Source organism: Salvia splendens, chromosome 10, assembly GCF_004379255.2.
Source record: "Salvia splendens isolate huo1 chromosome 10, SspV2, whole genome shotgun sequence".
In the NCBI taxonomy this organism is placed as follows: Eukaryota; Viridiplantae; Streptophyta; class Magnoliopsida; order Lamiales; family Lamiaceae; genus Salvia; species Salvia splendens.
In genome coordinates this window covers 4,805,234-4,821,308 of record NC_056041.1, presented here as the reverse complement: position 1 = coordinate 4,821,308, position 16,075 = coordinate 4,805,234, and the positions used below count along the sequence as shown (strand labels likewise).

Below are 16,075 nucleotides of genomic sequence, written 5' to 3'. Positions count from 1 at the left end.
CTTCTATAAATATCAAATCATTCCCACAAATTAATCCACCATAAAAATTATGTCATTTTTATTTTTTTAGGATTTTAATTTTGTATTTTTTTGAATTTAAAGTTGTATTTTTATTTTATGTTATAATTTTATTTTATTTTTAATGAAGTGTGTTTTTTTAATTGAATTTGGTTGGAAATAAAAATAAAAATGAAATTGAATGAATAGTAATTTAAGGGACGGAGAGTTGCAGGTTTAGTCCCTTAGTTAAGGGATGGAGTAAAAAAGTACAGTGGGGCCCACGAATAGTAATTTAAGGGACGGTTTAGTGACAGCGCTGTGGATGGCCTGATTCTGAAGGAGGTAGATATATGCCAGATAAATTCCATTCAAATATATATCAGTCCCAAAACAACAACAATATTAATAATAGTAGTATAATATACTTAAAAAGAAAATACTTCAGTAGTAAAATAAATAAATAAAAATTGGTTTGGTTTTTGCATGGAAGGAGAAGAAATTTAAGTAATCAAAGCGGCAAAGCCTCCGCCCTTCATCATCTGGCGGAACTCATCATAGTTAACCCTGCCGTCGCCATCGACGTCGACCTTCATGATCATCTACTTGCAATCCTCAATAGTGCGGCCCTGCTTGAGGCCGAGTGAGGAGAGCACTGCGCGGAGCTCCTCCACGGTGATGAATCCGTCGCCGTTTTGATCAAAGACGTTGAACGCCTCACGCATGTCCTCGTCCTCGTCTCCTCTCCCCTCGTCCTCCATGATCGCCGCGTAGAGCTCGCCGAACTCATCCACGTCGAGGCAGCCGTCGCCGTTGGCGTCGATTATCTGCGACAGCTCCTTCTCCGGGATGTGGATCCCCAGCTTCTCCATCGACTCGCTCAGCTCCTTACGGCTTATCGTGCCGTCGTTATTGCGGTCGAACATGCTGAACACGCGCCGCAGCCATTGATCGGATCGGATGTGTCCGTGTGGATGATTTTTTGATGGTGATCAAATTAAAAGAGATGGAATTGGGGATTTTTTTATAATTAGGTTATGTTTTTTTTTTGTGAGGAAGATGTGATGGGAGAATGATAAAAAAAAAATTTTGAAGCGGAATTTGCGTTGGAATTTATCGTAGGAAATTGATTTTCACCAAAATATTTATGGTGGGGAAAAAATGTGATGAATTTGAGGCCAACCCCCAAAAAACTGTATACTAAGTAAAATTCCTGTCCCGTTAACCAATAGGCATAACAAAGGCTATATATACAAAATATAATGGAGTGGAATTTAAATTAAATTTATTGGTATTGTTAACTTCAAATCTAATATTGTGTATAGCAAATTATTGAGGGCATTATTTAAATTAAATTTCATGAACTCAAATCTAATGTTATATAGCAAGTTCTTGAGTGCATGATTATGAATTAAATTTATTGATATGTCATGAATTCAAATCTAATGTTATATACTACTCCGTATATAGCAACTTCTGGAGGACATTATTTAAATTAAATTCATTGATATTTTTTGATGAGTGGTGTTCTCATTGGGTGGATTTGTTTTTGGGCTTTTCGTTTGTGTATTCCTCTCGAGTGTGGTTTTATGTTTTGGTTTTTTCTGATGAATGTTTGAAGATGAGTGAATGGCGTGCTATTTTGAGAAAGTTACATAGAGAAATTACGAATTTGTAGTGAAAATGAATAGATCCATTTTTTTCAAATAAATATTAGTGTAGTAGTATTTAGTTAGAAAAACAAATAATTTCTTTTTTAGGGATAGGGATTGGAATCGGAACAAATAATAGTGAATTCTCAATTAATTCTTTTGATTATGGTAAGAGGAGCGAAAGAATTTTAGAAACATGGAATTAGGTCATTGGAAAATAGGAGTCCTGTTTTCTTTGATTTTTAATGTATGTTGTTTTGGATTTACAATGATACTATTAGATTTGTAGAAGTAAAATTTAATTGAATTCTCGACGAATCTAAAAAATATTTCTATACTTCAAAAGTTGTAATGGAAAAGAGAAGGTAGTTTTTTCATGTTGTGAGAAGAAATAGAAGATAGAAAATGAAATAAACTTCGTCTTTCAAGATCAAACGTAAGGCGATAGGATAAGACTACAGCAGCTCCAACAATCAAGAGCTAATTAGTGGATTAGAGTAAAATTTTTGTTGTATTAAACCGGTCTACGGTTTTGAATGTACTAAAAAAACAGCATAATGAGAAGGTGAAATACAAGAGAGCAAGTACTGTACCTCCACAAAAGCCATAGTACACCCCAAGATATACAAACGCAACATTCACATAGAGAAATGTTTATAGAGAGAGTTTGGATTTAAAACAATCAAATTTCATATTAAAACAAAGGCTAGCTAATTATACACGTTATAGTATATCTTTTTAAAATTTATTTTATAATTAGACTATCAATTTTGGTGGTTGCAGAAAATTTATAATATTGTGTAATGCTCAGAATCTTTAATGCTACATGCCATATAGTGACAACCCTCAAATCTCTCAAGTAAATTCATTTTAATATAACTATGTTGTTTTAAATTTGTTTTTGATGAATCATATACCGTCAAATTAGGATAATTTTGTCAAAATTATAACAAAATCTTAATTGCACATGTTCACAAGAACTTTTTATTTGAATACCACGAATAATTAGAGCAATTTAAACTAACAACTTTTTTTTTTCTTTTTCAATTTTCATATTTTAATTTGTTCAGTTTGTTTTGGTCCCCCTTCCCAAAATTGGTCACGTTCAGTTATCAAAGTGATCGTTTTGAAAACTTCTTGTGCCATTTTTCACCTCTTTTCCCACTTTTCGTCTCTACGATTTTAGCTATCATCATCAACACACAGAGAATCAGATTCGAGAGAGAGAGAGAGAGAGAGAGGAGTACACTGGCGATTTGTAAAGTTGGTTATGCCTGTCGTCCAAAGCTCTAACCAGAGATCAATGATTGAATGCAAAGAGATACAACTATTATAAAGGCGCGCCCTTTCAATTTCTCATCAAGAAATTATCTGCTTAGAGAGAAATGCTTGAAATGGCAGCAAGTTTGGAGAAAGGAATTGAGTGGCTGAGGCCTCTCGTCAACAATCAGCCATGGGATTACTGTGTGATTTGGAAGCTGGGGGATGATCCCTCGAGGTTGTACTTTCTGTTAACTGTGTTGTACTCTGAGAGAATTCCCAATTTGATTTGCCTTATTGTTTACAGATTTATTGAGTGGGGGGCGTGCTGTTGCAGTAGTGGAAGAAGTGGTGATGGGGTCAAAATTATGGGTGTTAATCTGATTGATGAATGCAAGGATAGTTTGATTAAGCATCCGATTACGAGTAATGCTTGCAGGAAGCTTGCTCACTTGCCCTCTGCCATTCCTCTGTATTCAGGGTAACTCATTTTTCACTGCTTTAATTCATCAATTTTGCTATTGTTTCTGAATGGTTTGATTCGGTAGGGTTCATGGAGATGTTGTAATGTCGAAACGGGCGAGGTGGACGACTACTCGGAGCAACGACGATGATGTATGTTCCTAGCAATAATCTCTAAAACTTATTATCCAATTAAATTCTGCAGTGCAATTGTGTTTTATGTTGAAATAAGCTTTTAGGAATTAAACAAGCATTGAACAATAATCTATGACATGTTACTGAAAATTGAGTATGATTGAAATTTAGATCTGTGTTGTTTGGATACAAGCATCAGCATCAATTTCTAGCCTTGGTTGAGAGGTCCCTTTGTTGATATGGATGACTTGCAGGAATCAAATGGAACACAAGTCCTCATCCCGGTAACATGGGGTTTAATCGAACTCTTTACCACTAAGCATGTAAGGTTTCTGTTCCCATGGTGAAATCCCACATGGTGTTTTGATGAAACATTGGGGATGAATTTTGGATCTGTTTTCAGGTACTGAGAGATCAGAAGACCATCGACTACATCTCGGCTCGTTTTAGAGGCATTCTCAAACAAGAAAGCGTGGAAAGTAGTCATCAATTAAACTTGCCCCCTTGGTTGCACTATCCAAATCTTGGTTGCCAAATGTCCCAACCAAAAAACTATTCTAGCTTTGAGGGATCGTCCACTTGTTCCAGTCTTTCGAACGAGCATCAGGTACTCCAATTAGGCCCTGATCATCGCACATTAAGTGAGATGTCGAATGAGAAGTCAAGCAAGGGTAAAGTCGAATTACCAAGATTGAGAAGGAGAAAGTGCGCAGATCTGGCATTGAGTAATAATGGAAATGAGAAAGTAGGCGCGAAAACTTGGCAGATGATGGAAAGGGGACCGTTCTTGTCGAAGAATCTTATGACTGAGAGAAATCGGAGGAAGAGGATCAAAGATCGGGAGTATGCTCTTCGTGCACTAGTCCCAAACATCTCTAAGGTTTAATGACAAATATCACACAGTTGCAATTTGGGAACCATATTTACAGTTATGGTTGAAATTGAAACTGTTTTCTTGCTTGCAGATGGATAAAGTTGGTACATTGGTTGATGCAGCTGATTACATAAAGGAGTTGGAGGTGTGTATCAGAAAATATAACCAAGAAATCAAAGCATTAGAAGAGGAAGACTGCAACGAGGTTAATGCCACAGCAGAATGCCCGTTGTTGGTGAGGGACTGTGCAGATAAGAAGGGTAGTGCAAGTGAAAACACCGCGATCCTGGTAAGGAAAACACATCAGGTCTTTGGAATCTAACCAAATTTCGTTTATAGTGACGTTTGATGTTGAGTTTTTTGCAGGTGGGAGTTGAAGTGTTCCAACTCGGGGTGAAAGATTTCTTGGTGAAGGTTATAAGCAAACAAAGGCAGGGCATCTTTTCACGGTTGATTGATGCCATTGGTTGCCTAGGACTCGAGGTTGCAGATGTCAATGTCTCCACACTCCATGGCCTGGTGTCCAATGTTCTCACTGTGGAGGTATTTTTCTAAAATTCTCTCTCTCTCTCTCTCTCTCTCTCTCTCTCTCTCTCTCATGTTGGCATCTGTTTTGTTATTGAAGGCTATACGAGCAGACTTAGATCCAAATGCTTTGAAGCATTCATTGTTTGAGCTGGTTAACTAGAAATGCAACAACAGCTACAGATTTGCAGAAAAAGGTGGAAGATGATTTTTTTCTGCCATTTATACATGGTTGGATGATTCATCCTTTAACTACATAGAATCTACTTATTTTGCTCCAAAAAGGTGTAACAGACTTGAATAATCGTTCATCAAGATTGTAGACCACCATTTACTTTATGATTATGTTAAAATTCAAGTTCAGTTTGAGTTGGAAGCTTCTTGTTAACTACTCCTACCTTGATGGATCTTGAAATGCACAATTCATTTACCAGAATAAATACAAATTCACAAAATTTGGGGTTGTAATCATCTTACAGATACTACTACACAATTAGGGAAGATACAAATGAAGATTTGATACACCTTATGATTAATTAAGTAGTGAACAATAGCTTTCTGCCTAACTGGACCTTGTCAATGATTGCACATAAATAAATAAGCATATACTCCAATGATAGTGTTGTATGGAGGTGATCATGAGGTGGAGGCAGTCCCAACATGAGGGTTATAGTTGTTGTTAGTGTTAATGTTATTGGATGGGACAGAAGAAGAAGATGATGATCTGAGCTTGGCTATGGCAAATTGAATGAGACCTTCATTATACATATTAGACCACTGACCCTCCACCTTCAATGCATACGTGACCACTGCTACGAGGCCCCTAGCAATGCCATGCAATGGAGATAAATTGCCAAACGATGTATCAGGCTTCTTCTTCTTCTTCTTTTTGGATGGCCTCCAAGAATGAAGATTGGTTAAGATATGTAGAGCCAAAGCCTTTGTATAATTATGGCACCATTTTCCCTTCACCTTGTGCACTTCCTCCATCTGTAACAACAACGCCCTCACCATGGAATTTACCATTAATTTATTACACCGCAGCCGATCCACAGGGAGAGGTGGTTTTCGAGCCGACCACTTCTTATTACTATCATCCATTCTGCACTAAACTAAACTAAATTAAACTAAACAAAACAAAACAAGAAAAGTACTGTACTACTTATTTTCTAAACCCAGGAGATGGTTTATTCATCGAAAGGCTGAAAAATAAGACATAATTTTTTGGATTCGCTTCTAATTTACAGCCCTAGGTTAAAATCCCCCAAAGCTACAATAAGTAACAAAGTTAAAAATCCCCAAAAAAAAACCCAAAATTGGAGATAAGTCTTTAAAATCATAAATTATACACAAAATTTCCCACAAAACTAAACAAATTTTAAACCCAAGGCAAGGAACAAAAATAAAATAAGAGGAGCAGTAAAAAGAAAGAATACAAGTAGAGGGAAGATACAGCCAAATCTTCGCCACAGAGAATAGGAAGAGAGATCTTCGTTTGATCTTTAACAAAAATATTTTTAAAAATACTACTTCAGTACTACTACTCCACTTCTACACAAGCTTTTGCCATTTTTAACAAGGATCAACAATTTGAACAATTTTTCTAATATGGTAATAGGCCCATTTCCAATTACTTTTTCTTATACGTGAAACAATTTTTCTAATATGACACAAATTTTGGATTCGCAAAATCATCGCTTTTGTTTAAAATTCCCCTAAACTACAACATTATTCTAACAAATGCTAAAACCCTAAAACCCAGAAATTATTATAAAAAGAATATTAGTCCTAATTTATTTTTAAGTTTAATTACCATAAAACTAGACGAGATTTGGAAAATTCTATTTTTAAACCTCATAGGTATATGGTAATAAACAATTAGTTCAGATTGGGAAACTTTAATTCCAAATATACGCCCAAATTTCATGACACCAACCAAATGCGTCATAAAAGTGGAGAATTTTAAAACCAAAATATTTTACACCTACTAAATTTGCATTTTTGACGTTACGTACCTCAAATTAGAGTTTATATATAGAGCTTTAAATTTAATACTCTTATAAACTGGTACTAAAAAAATAGAAAGTGCTAGGTGTTCGGATTCAATTTTGGTGGCCAAGTCTCTTTCGGTTTGTATGATACTACAAAAAATGTCGTGATATATTGATATGGGAAGCTCTGCAATAAATAAAAATAATCGATCGCAAATCAACTAATGAAGTCTGACCAAATTTAATCATATTTTAACCAACTCTTAAAAAATTAGAATAAAAAAAACTTAACACCCCAAATTTTGTAAAAAATGAAGTGTGTGTATTTACTCCAAATTTAAAATTAGTTGTATTACTGCAATAATATGGAGTATAAACCTTAGTCATGGTTCATTATTTAAAGCTGATATCAAAATAAGAGTAGTAATAATTCAATGTTTCTTTATTCATTACATAATTTAAACCTTTAGTAGTACTGCAAAGATGATATGCTATCACCCCTGCTTGACCAAGGATGAACAGGTCCTCAACGTTAATAGTAGCCTAACCCAATTTTTACTAATAGCCTTAAAATATATGTTTCATATCCGTTGCATGCATAATATATGCATTCTGAAAGTTAAGGATTTCAAGATTCGTCCCTTTCTAATTCAAAATTAGTGTTGTTACTGATTGAATGAAAGCTATTGTTCACTAGTTTGTTTGGTGAATTGTTGTTCACTTGCTAGAGCTAGACATTACTACTATTTGATCCCTTGCATACATACCTCCATTCAATCGCATTTATACAGAATTCGTAGCATAATCATAGGTAAAACAATACGAAGGTAACGATGTTTGTTTTGTATACCAGCTGTGGTAGTGCAAATCATATCTCACATCCGAGAATAAACAAGAGTTGCAAGCATATATAAAAGCTTCCCCCCATTAGTATGAGGCCTTTTGAGGAGTATCCCAAGAGCAAAACCGTGAGGGCTTTGCCCAAAGCGGACAATATCATACTAATGTGGAGTTCGGGTGTGCACCACCGATACCCAACAGTGGTATCAGAGCCCTGGTTCAGGGGCTGGGCCTGTGTGGCTCGGGGTTCGGTGGATTGTGCTTGCAAGTTCTCCGATGTCTCTGAGCTCATCAACATCAAAGGAAAACATCAACATCAAATGTGAGCAATTGAATGAGATCATCAGTATACTCCAGCAACAGCTTCACACTCGGATTTATATATTCATTACACCGCACGAGAAAAAATTCAATGGAAAGTTGACATGGTATGCCCTACCAATAAGATTTTGACAACTAGATATATACATGGACCGTACCTCCACCTATAAACACACATGGTACACAGTAGAAATATTTCATATTCCATATATAACACCTATATACACACATTAATTACGCTATATTTAATGCACTTAAATCTTTCACATTAAATAAAGATTGTCAAGAAAAATTTACAGCATAATAGTCATCACCAATTTACATGGTGGGAAATATTTTTTATTGCTAGCATTAGCATTGCATATAGGAGTAATATTTAATGGGATTGTTTTTTTCTTATTACTAGGCATTGTGCATAATAAATTATCTATATGAATGATTATGCCGTATAATTCTTATTTTATTATTCCATGACACGTTAAATTGATAATATTATATTCTATGCTTTAAATACATTAAAGCTCAAGATCTTGCAATTTAATGTCCGCGCAAGATTCGACAGCAAAAATTTCCTATATGAAAAACTTCCTTAATTTTTTGCATTTATTTCTTTTATTGATTTTTTTTATATGGTATCAAAACTATTAAAAATTAAAATACAGTAATTAATTAATTTGCTAACAAAGGTAAAAAAATTATGGACATATTTGACTAGTTGTGTAGTACTCCTATATTTTTCATGAAATCAAATATAAACACCATTTATTAGCATATTAATTGATCATATCCAAAATGAAAGTTTTTTTTAGCATAATAATCAATATATCTAAAAATAAGTTTTCTTCCATCTTTAGTATTTTATATCTACTCCATGTTATTGAAATTTTCGTCAAAATTAATAACATGAATAAACCGAGTAACTAAAGAAATCCTCAAACGATAATTGCGAATTAAAGCAAAGCATCCCTGCTCCTACCATCAGAAATCAATAGCAAATGAATAGATTAATGTAGAATCAGGTTAACAATATTTGAAGAACAATAGCTAATCTTACCAAATTGAAAAACAACAATAAGTCTAAGAGAATCAGAAGAGCCTAATAACATTGTATGTCAGCATAACAAATAAATAAGCATATACTCCTATGATAGTGATGTATGAGGTGGAGGCAGTCCCAACATGAAGGTTATTGTTGTTGTTAGTGTTAATGTTATTGGATGGTACAGAAGAAGAAGATGATGATCTGAGCTTGGCTATGGCTATGGCTATGGCTATGGCTAATTGAATGTGAGACCTTCATTATACTCATTAGACCACTGACCCTCCGCCTTCAACACAAACTGGACCACTGCTACGAGGCCCCTACCAATGCAATGCAATGGACATAAATTGCCAAACGATGTATCAGGCTTCTTCTTCTTCTTGGATGGCCTCCATGAATGAAGCTTGGTTACAACATGTTGAAACAGAGCGTTTGTATAATTATGGCACCACTTTCCCTTCAGCTTCTGCTCTTCCTCGACCTGTAACAACAACGCCCTCACAATCGAATTTACCATTATTTCATTAGACCGCAGCAGATCCACAGGGAGAGGCGGTTTCCTTGCCGACCACTTCTTATTACTATCATACATTCTGCACCAAACTAAACAAAACAAAAAAAATCATGCATTCTACACAAAACTAAACTAGACAAAACAAAACAAAAAAATTACTTGTGTTCATCCATTCTGCACAAAACAAAATAATTACTAGTGTTCATCCATTCTGCACAAAACAAAACAAGAAAATTACTGTACTAGTTATTTTTTAAACCAAAGAGGTGGTTTATTCATCGAAAGAATACCAATGAACAAGCAGAGGTTGAAGAATTATAACACAAATTTTGGGATTCGTTACTAATTTACACAGTTAGGTTAAAATCCCCCAAAAGCTACAACACTCTGAAATCAAATGCTAAATAGATAAATAACAAACTCAAAAATGTATTGGTTAGACAATAAATTCTCTTTTTTATATGGATTTTGGATTTTTTTTGAGCTAGGTGGGTAAATAAGAAGCGAAGATTTGGGCAATCCAAAATTGTGTTCCCATGCATTCTCAGATTTTGGTGTCACACGACAGCTTCCCTGAAAGTAGATAGATAAGCTTGCGTTGAAAAGTTTATTTGTTTTGTTTAGTTTAGTTATGTCTGAATAGGAAGTGATGGTGTGACTGAGTTCCTGTTCGGGTTATATGAAACCGGATAGTCCTAATAAACCGACAGATATTGAAATTACAACAATCTTGATCATCTTCTCCACAGATGAAGCTGCAGAGAACTTCACCCTATGAGCCTGGTCCCTGCAACGAGTGATAAATTCATCTAATTCATATATATCTAAACAATTTTCACATTATTATTGTTATGTGGCATTTCCCAAAATGTTTTCCTAAGACTGAGGATTAAGTACAGGAAAAAAAAAAAGAATCAGAATACAGCAAGCAACATAGTTTTACTTACTTCTGCAAGACAGAAAGCACACCGCAGTAGATGGTATTCTCGGGCAACTGAAACTCGTCTTTGTCATTCTCGGGGTTTACTACACTCACGTAAACTTCTTGACCAAGATACCATGAGTCGAGGTTCTGTGTTCGGAGATTCCACATCCCAGCATTATCTAGGGATACTAATATAGCAGTCCATGCACCAGGAAATACCTGTTATCGTGTCAAAACATCAGTCAAATTTATTGAACTACAAAAAATGGAAGCAAGCCTGCGCGCAGAAGGACAACGAATATCCAAATTTAGGGGAAGAGAATTAAATCATATTGAGAGCTTTATGCAACAAAACATACTGAAGCAACCATATGTTATTTTTCTCAAAATGTGCTCTAATCACCTTACAAAACTTACTTTCTTTTTTCTCTCTACATTTAAAAAGTTCAAATAAGTTGCTAAATGCAGTATTAAGAAGATCAAGAGAGGAGAATATTATTACCTGGGTAGTGGAGCGAGCCACCCCGTCCCATTTGTTATAGGTGCCTCTGCTATTCTCCGTCCAAACACCATAATCCATCCTGCAAACCACATTAAAAATGATATCGAACTTCTTATCAGTAAGAAAAAGCGAGGGGGTTTCAAATAATTAATGCAAAGAAGATCGCTTCTGACCCGACAACAAAGAAAGCATAGCCGTCAAGATGGTAACTCTGAACTGACGTGTCATTGTTCTGGAAAATAATTTCCATAAATCCTTTGAAGGTTCCGTTAATCACAGATGAGTCAAATTTGGAAGGTCTGTTCATAAATCTGTTAGGAAAGTCAAGCTTGAAGACCCCAAGGACCTTAAACTGCTGCACAAGATTGAGGGGTGTCGAAGGAGCTATGTACGAAATGCCATTCAGAGTTCTGCGCCATTTCCCATCAACGAGCTCTGTAGGTCTATTTTGGATTACATACACATCAGTCACAGTTATCTCTCCGTATCTGAACGAGCCTTGAGGGTTCGGTCGGGCAGCTCCAGCAGAAACGTTCCATCTAATCAACAACATTATACATGCTGATATATGAATGTTTTACTAATTCACAGGAGAAGAAGAGCAGAGTAATACTAATTAAATTCCAACCTTATGGATCTTGCTTGATTCATTGAAAAAAACTTGTCAAGTTCGATAGGAGGGTCTGGGAGAGGACCTGAAGCAGGACCCTGTGAATTTGAGTAATGCAGTATAGCAATTCCTGGGGCCTTGGGCGAGGACGAGCCATTGACAAATCGCGGACTAGCAACAATGTAATAATCACTACTGGCATTTTGATCCATTGTCACCAAAAACGAGTATGACTGACCCACATGGATATCCATGTTGGAGTAGTTCTGCTGTACAGTATAAGACCCCTCAGTTTCTATGAGAAGCAAGTTATGATTTTGGATCCTGAAATTCAAGCTCGTAGAGATTCCAACATTGTGGATGCGCAGCCGATATGTTTTTCCTGTTATACATGGAACTCATCAGTGGGAATTTTGTTTTACATCTGTTCTTCATCAAAAGCATATACAGTTTCTACGTGACCACAAATTAAATTAGCTCATATAAATTGAGATAGTTCTTCAATATTGAGGAATCTCTAATCTTTTAAGTCAGAAATAATTAGTAGTACGATTTTTTGGATATACAAGCAATGGTTCAATCAAAGAAGATAAAAAAAAAATCCAAATGTTGGGCCAAATACAAGATGAAATTACTGATAGTAAAATATTCATCATATTCGAGGAAAGTACCTGGTTCGACATTTATTATTTGGTAAGGAATACCATCTGGTACAAGGCTTTTGTCATATTGGTAAGGGCCTAATCCGTTAAATACAATTCCATTTTCCCACTTTCAAGGTCATTTCTAAGTCCCTGTTTTTCCATAATCGTTGATCGTAAGTGACTAAAACAAGAATAAATTCAAGAAATGAACACATGCACAAAGAAACAACGGCAGGGGAAAAGACATGGAAATCCATGGCTATTTTAACAACCTTATGACTCTTTTTGTACCAGTCGCTGATAAAGAGTGTGATATCTCCATCTGGTGTGCCAAAAGGTATGGGGATAACATCTCTGTTGTTAACAATTATTCCGCCAAATCCACCTGCAGCTCGTTGGAGACCAAGGGAAAGGAAGTAAAAGAAACTGCCTATCTGATCTTTGACCTGAAACTGGTATGTCCAGTTCCAACCTGCAGGGATCGGGCAGTTTGTCCCTGAAACACCGTCTTGCCATGAATTTTTTCTTTGTTGGATACCGTTCCTGCACCCCACAAAAACAGTTACTCAAAATTACTTTTAGTATATGCCACATCATTGAGAGCTTGAAATATACCAGGTGAGAAGAAGAGGTTCGTCGAGATCATTTTTCACATTGATCACAACATTCCAATTTGTGGTGACGTTTAGAACCGGGCTTGGAAATTTGCCATCTATGCCAATCACCTGAAACATAATTATTAGACTAAGTCATGATATACAAATGAATTGACATTCTGGCACTCTGAGGATCTACTTTGAGGCAATCATACATAGAAAATGGTCTAAAAATCTTCATCCAGATCTGAATATATCAAAATACAAACACTCCCCAAGTATAAATCTGCAACAAATAGCCAAATCAACAAGCTAACCATGCATTTCAAGTTGATTGGTTCAATGTATTCCTTTTCAAAAGCTCTAATATACTGTATACACCAGGTCTCAATGTGCTAAATAAACTTTCTCTATGTTTCTATGAGTCCTACCCAATACTAAGGATGTCTCTTGAAACCCTTTACTTAAACGGCAACTAGTATAGATGCAGCCTTATCGTTTCAACCTATGCCCCTTCCACAAAGATCGGTCCCAGACAAGGGCATTAACATAAAGCTCTCAAGATACATGAAGAGAAAGTTGAACAGTAAGGTGGCAAGTGCTGGTTCGGTCAGTCAGGGCATGCTGGTTCAAGGATAAAATTGGCACATTTCACTTAAGCTCTCCATGTAAGTTATAAACAAGGGAAAGATTGCTTGAGACTGATTAGCTACACGGGACTGAAGTTTGGAGCGAACGACAAATGGAATAGCATTAGTTAATTATTCAATGTGCAAAGTGAATTCCAAGATTACATCATCACTTCATGATTGTTTCAGCCAATTTTAAGTAATTACAGAACCATTGTATTGGATGATAGTATTAGAGATCTTGATTTCACAACTATTTAAAAGACTAAAGCTTCCGTACTTGGGAATTGACGAAGCATATCATTATTGGAAAGTGAAGCACATCAATAAATGAAGAATCCCAAATCAACATAACTATAATTTCACACACAAAATACAGAAAACAAAACACCAAGAGCATTAAAGAAGGTAAATTGGATAAGCTAAGACAAATCCATAAAGGGAAAGTGACAACTGCAATGGGATAAGAGAAGGAAAAAAAAGACATGTTGCTTGAAGCCAAGAGGTGAAGCAGTGAGGTAGGAGACAGTCCAGTCGTAGTAGACATAAGGGTCTGATCCCGAAACAAGCGCAATCAATTCAAGAAGCAACAAAAAACGCCCTAATCTGAGGAGCATTTGCTGAGCTGGAAATCGCCACCGCAAAAACAACAACAGAATGAGTGGAAAATTGCAGCACGGATCTATGCTTTTTTTAGCGTGAATGTCGTCGGTGTGAGCTGTGAAAAGGCAGTAATGGTTAATGCTGCAGTGATTCTTCAATTCTAAAGTCGAGTACTACTAGTTTTGTATTGAGATGTTCTTGAAAATCGAGCCGTTTTCTCTGTCTTTTTCTTTTTTTCTTGTAATTTACGTTCGAGCCATTTCTACGTTTTCATACGACCACTTTCTACTTCTAGTATACTTACCAGTTTCAATTAAATAATAGGATTTCTATATTTATATTATATTTTTGAAAATACTAGTACTACTAGTAGTGTTTATTTCAAAGCAATGAGATAAATTTCTACACATTATTGAAATTAATATGCTTGATAAATGATTGACATTGGGCTTGTTGTAGCATTATTTATTATTTTAAACTATTGTTATCGGTAAATTTTGAAAATGACTAGAATTATCGTTTTTTTGTTAAGAAAAAAAAAATCAAAACTACCAAAAAATTTTAGCAACCAATTGTTTAATCAAATCGATTTCATATTTTTATCGGGTATTTATTATTAAATGCTCATTCAAAACTTATGTGAGTAACTAAAAGTACACCTCCAGTTCATATTAAATTTTTTTTTAATATTATTCAATTCAAGTTCGTATTCTTTTAGCATTTTATAATTCCTTTATGCTTGATTGTCTGTCTATTTGGATACTAGGATGGGGATCATTTTTCATTATTACCAATTTTTATTTTACTAGTATTGTGCATGAGAGATAATTGAGTTGAAGTTATTCGGGCTTTCATTTATTCAATCATCTCTATCCCATGGGCCCAACAAGTTGGAGGTTGGGCCTGATTTCGGCCCATCAAGAACTGCCCATGATGTCGTAGACTCGCGATACTCCCACTTTAAAAAGTTGATGATTAATGAGATTAACAACCAAGTATTTTAATGATTATTTTATCTCATCAATCAAAACATCACCTTATATATTTTTTACAAGGACCAACAGTTTACAGGCTAGAATTAATATTGAAGGTCAATATCCAATCCCAATGGGCCAAGATCCAATTGCTTTTGCTTATGACTATATCTATTTTCGTTGCACTATTTATTATAGAGTTATAATATGATTAACTTAAATTAATTTCTAGCAAGAACAGTAAAATAGACTCTTGGTTTCAAGTATAGAGTTCCAGAAGCGGGTAATAATAAGAATTTATATTTTATTGGAATATTGAATGTTCAAAGCCTATCACTCGGATATATAGCAATTTTTGTTTTATGTGCATATAGTGTGACTGTGTGGTGGCTTAATTATTTATGAAATCCTAATTTAGAAACATATATAGCTTACTTAGTATTGGTGATAATGTAAATTACAAAATGTAAGCAACACATAATTTAACATGACACTGTTGATATCAATAATGGTATATAAATTAGTTTGCATTTTATTTTAAAAATTATATAAAAGCAGTGCACCTACTTCCCAACTAAAACTATAGAAAATAGGTGCGTTGCCATAATGAATAAATGAATACGGTGGATATTTTCTTTTTTCTTTACATGGTTCTATTTTTTTTTTCCTTTTGGGTATATACTCATATCGTTCGATGTCACTTTCACTTGAAAAAGAGGATTACGCCCTAAATTTAATCTAATTTAGGAATATTGGTAAATAGTTCTAGCCAAATTTCTTAGAGATCACACTTTTCTTGCTACCTAATTTATTTGATTACCTACATTTGGCAATGTCAACTCACATTCCAATTTTAATTGGGATCAATACATAATTCGAACAAAAACTCACACGTGATGTGAGTCGAGGTCGTGCCTTAACCACGCACATATACACACAACAACAGAGGTACATTGGGTCCTAAGAGCATCCGCAGCGG

General features: G+C 35.2%; 2 protein-coding genes and 1 pseudogene across 2 annotated transcripts; 1 reads left to right on the top strand and 2 right to left on the bottom strand.

The window, feature by feature from the left end:
• Window positions 1-440: 440 nt before the first annotated feature.
• On the bottom strand, window positions 441-1,096 carry LOC121751410 (calmodulin-like protein 7). Its single transcript, XM_042146148.1, has one exon. The coding sequence runs from the start codon at window positions 921-923 to the stop codon at window positions 600-602; it is 324 nt and encodes a 107-aa protein (XP_042002082.1). The 5' UTR covers window positions 924-1,096; the 3' UTR covers window positions 441-599.
• A 1,677-nt stretch (window positions 1,097-2,773) lies between these two features.
• On the top strand, window positions 2,774-5,281 carry LOC121751944 (transcription factor bHLH90-like). The gene is made up of 8 exons (XM_042146772.1): window positions 2,774-3,147; window positions 3,217-3,390; window positions 3,458-3,524; window positions 3,761-3,829; window positions 3,910-4,386; window positions 4,472-4,669; window positions 4,747-4,923; window positions 5,006-5,281. The coding sequence occupies exons 1-8, from the start codon at window positions 3,035-3,037 to the stop codon at window positions 5,066-5,068; spliced, it is 1,338 nt and encodes a 445-aa protein (XP_042002706.1). The 5' UTR covers window positions 2,774-3,034; the 3' UTR covers window positions 5,069-5,281.
• Window positions 5,282-9,037: 3,756 nt separating this feature from the next.
• On the bottom strand, window positions 9,038-14,316 carry LOC121751943 (annotated as a pseudogene).
• Between the last annotated feature and the right edge of the window lie 1,759 nt (window positions 14,317-16,075).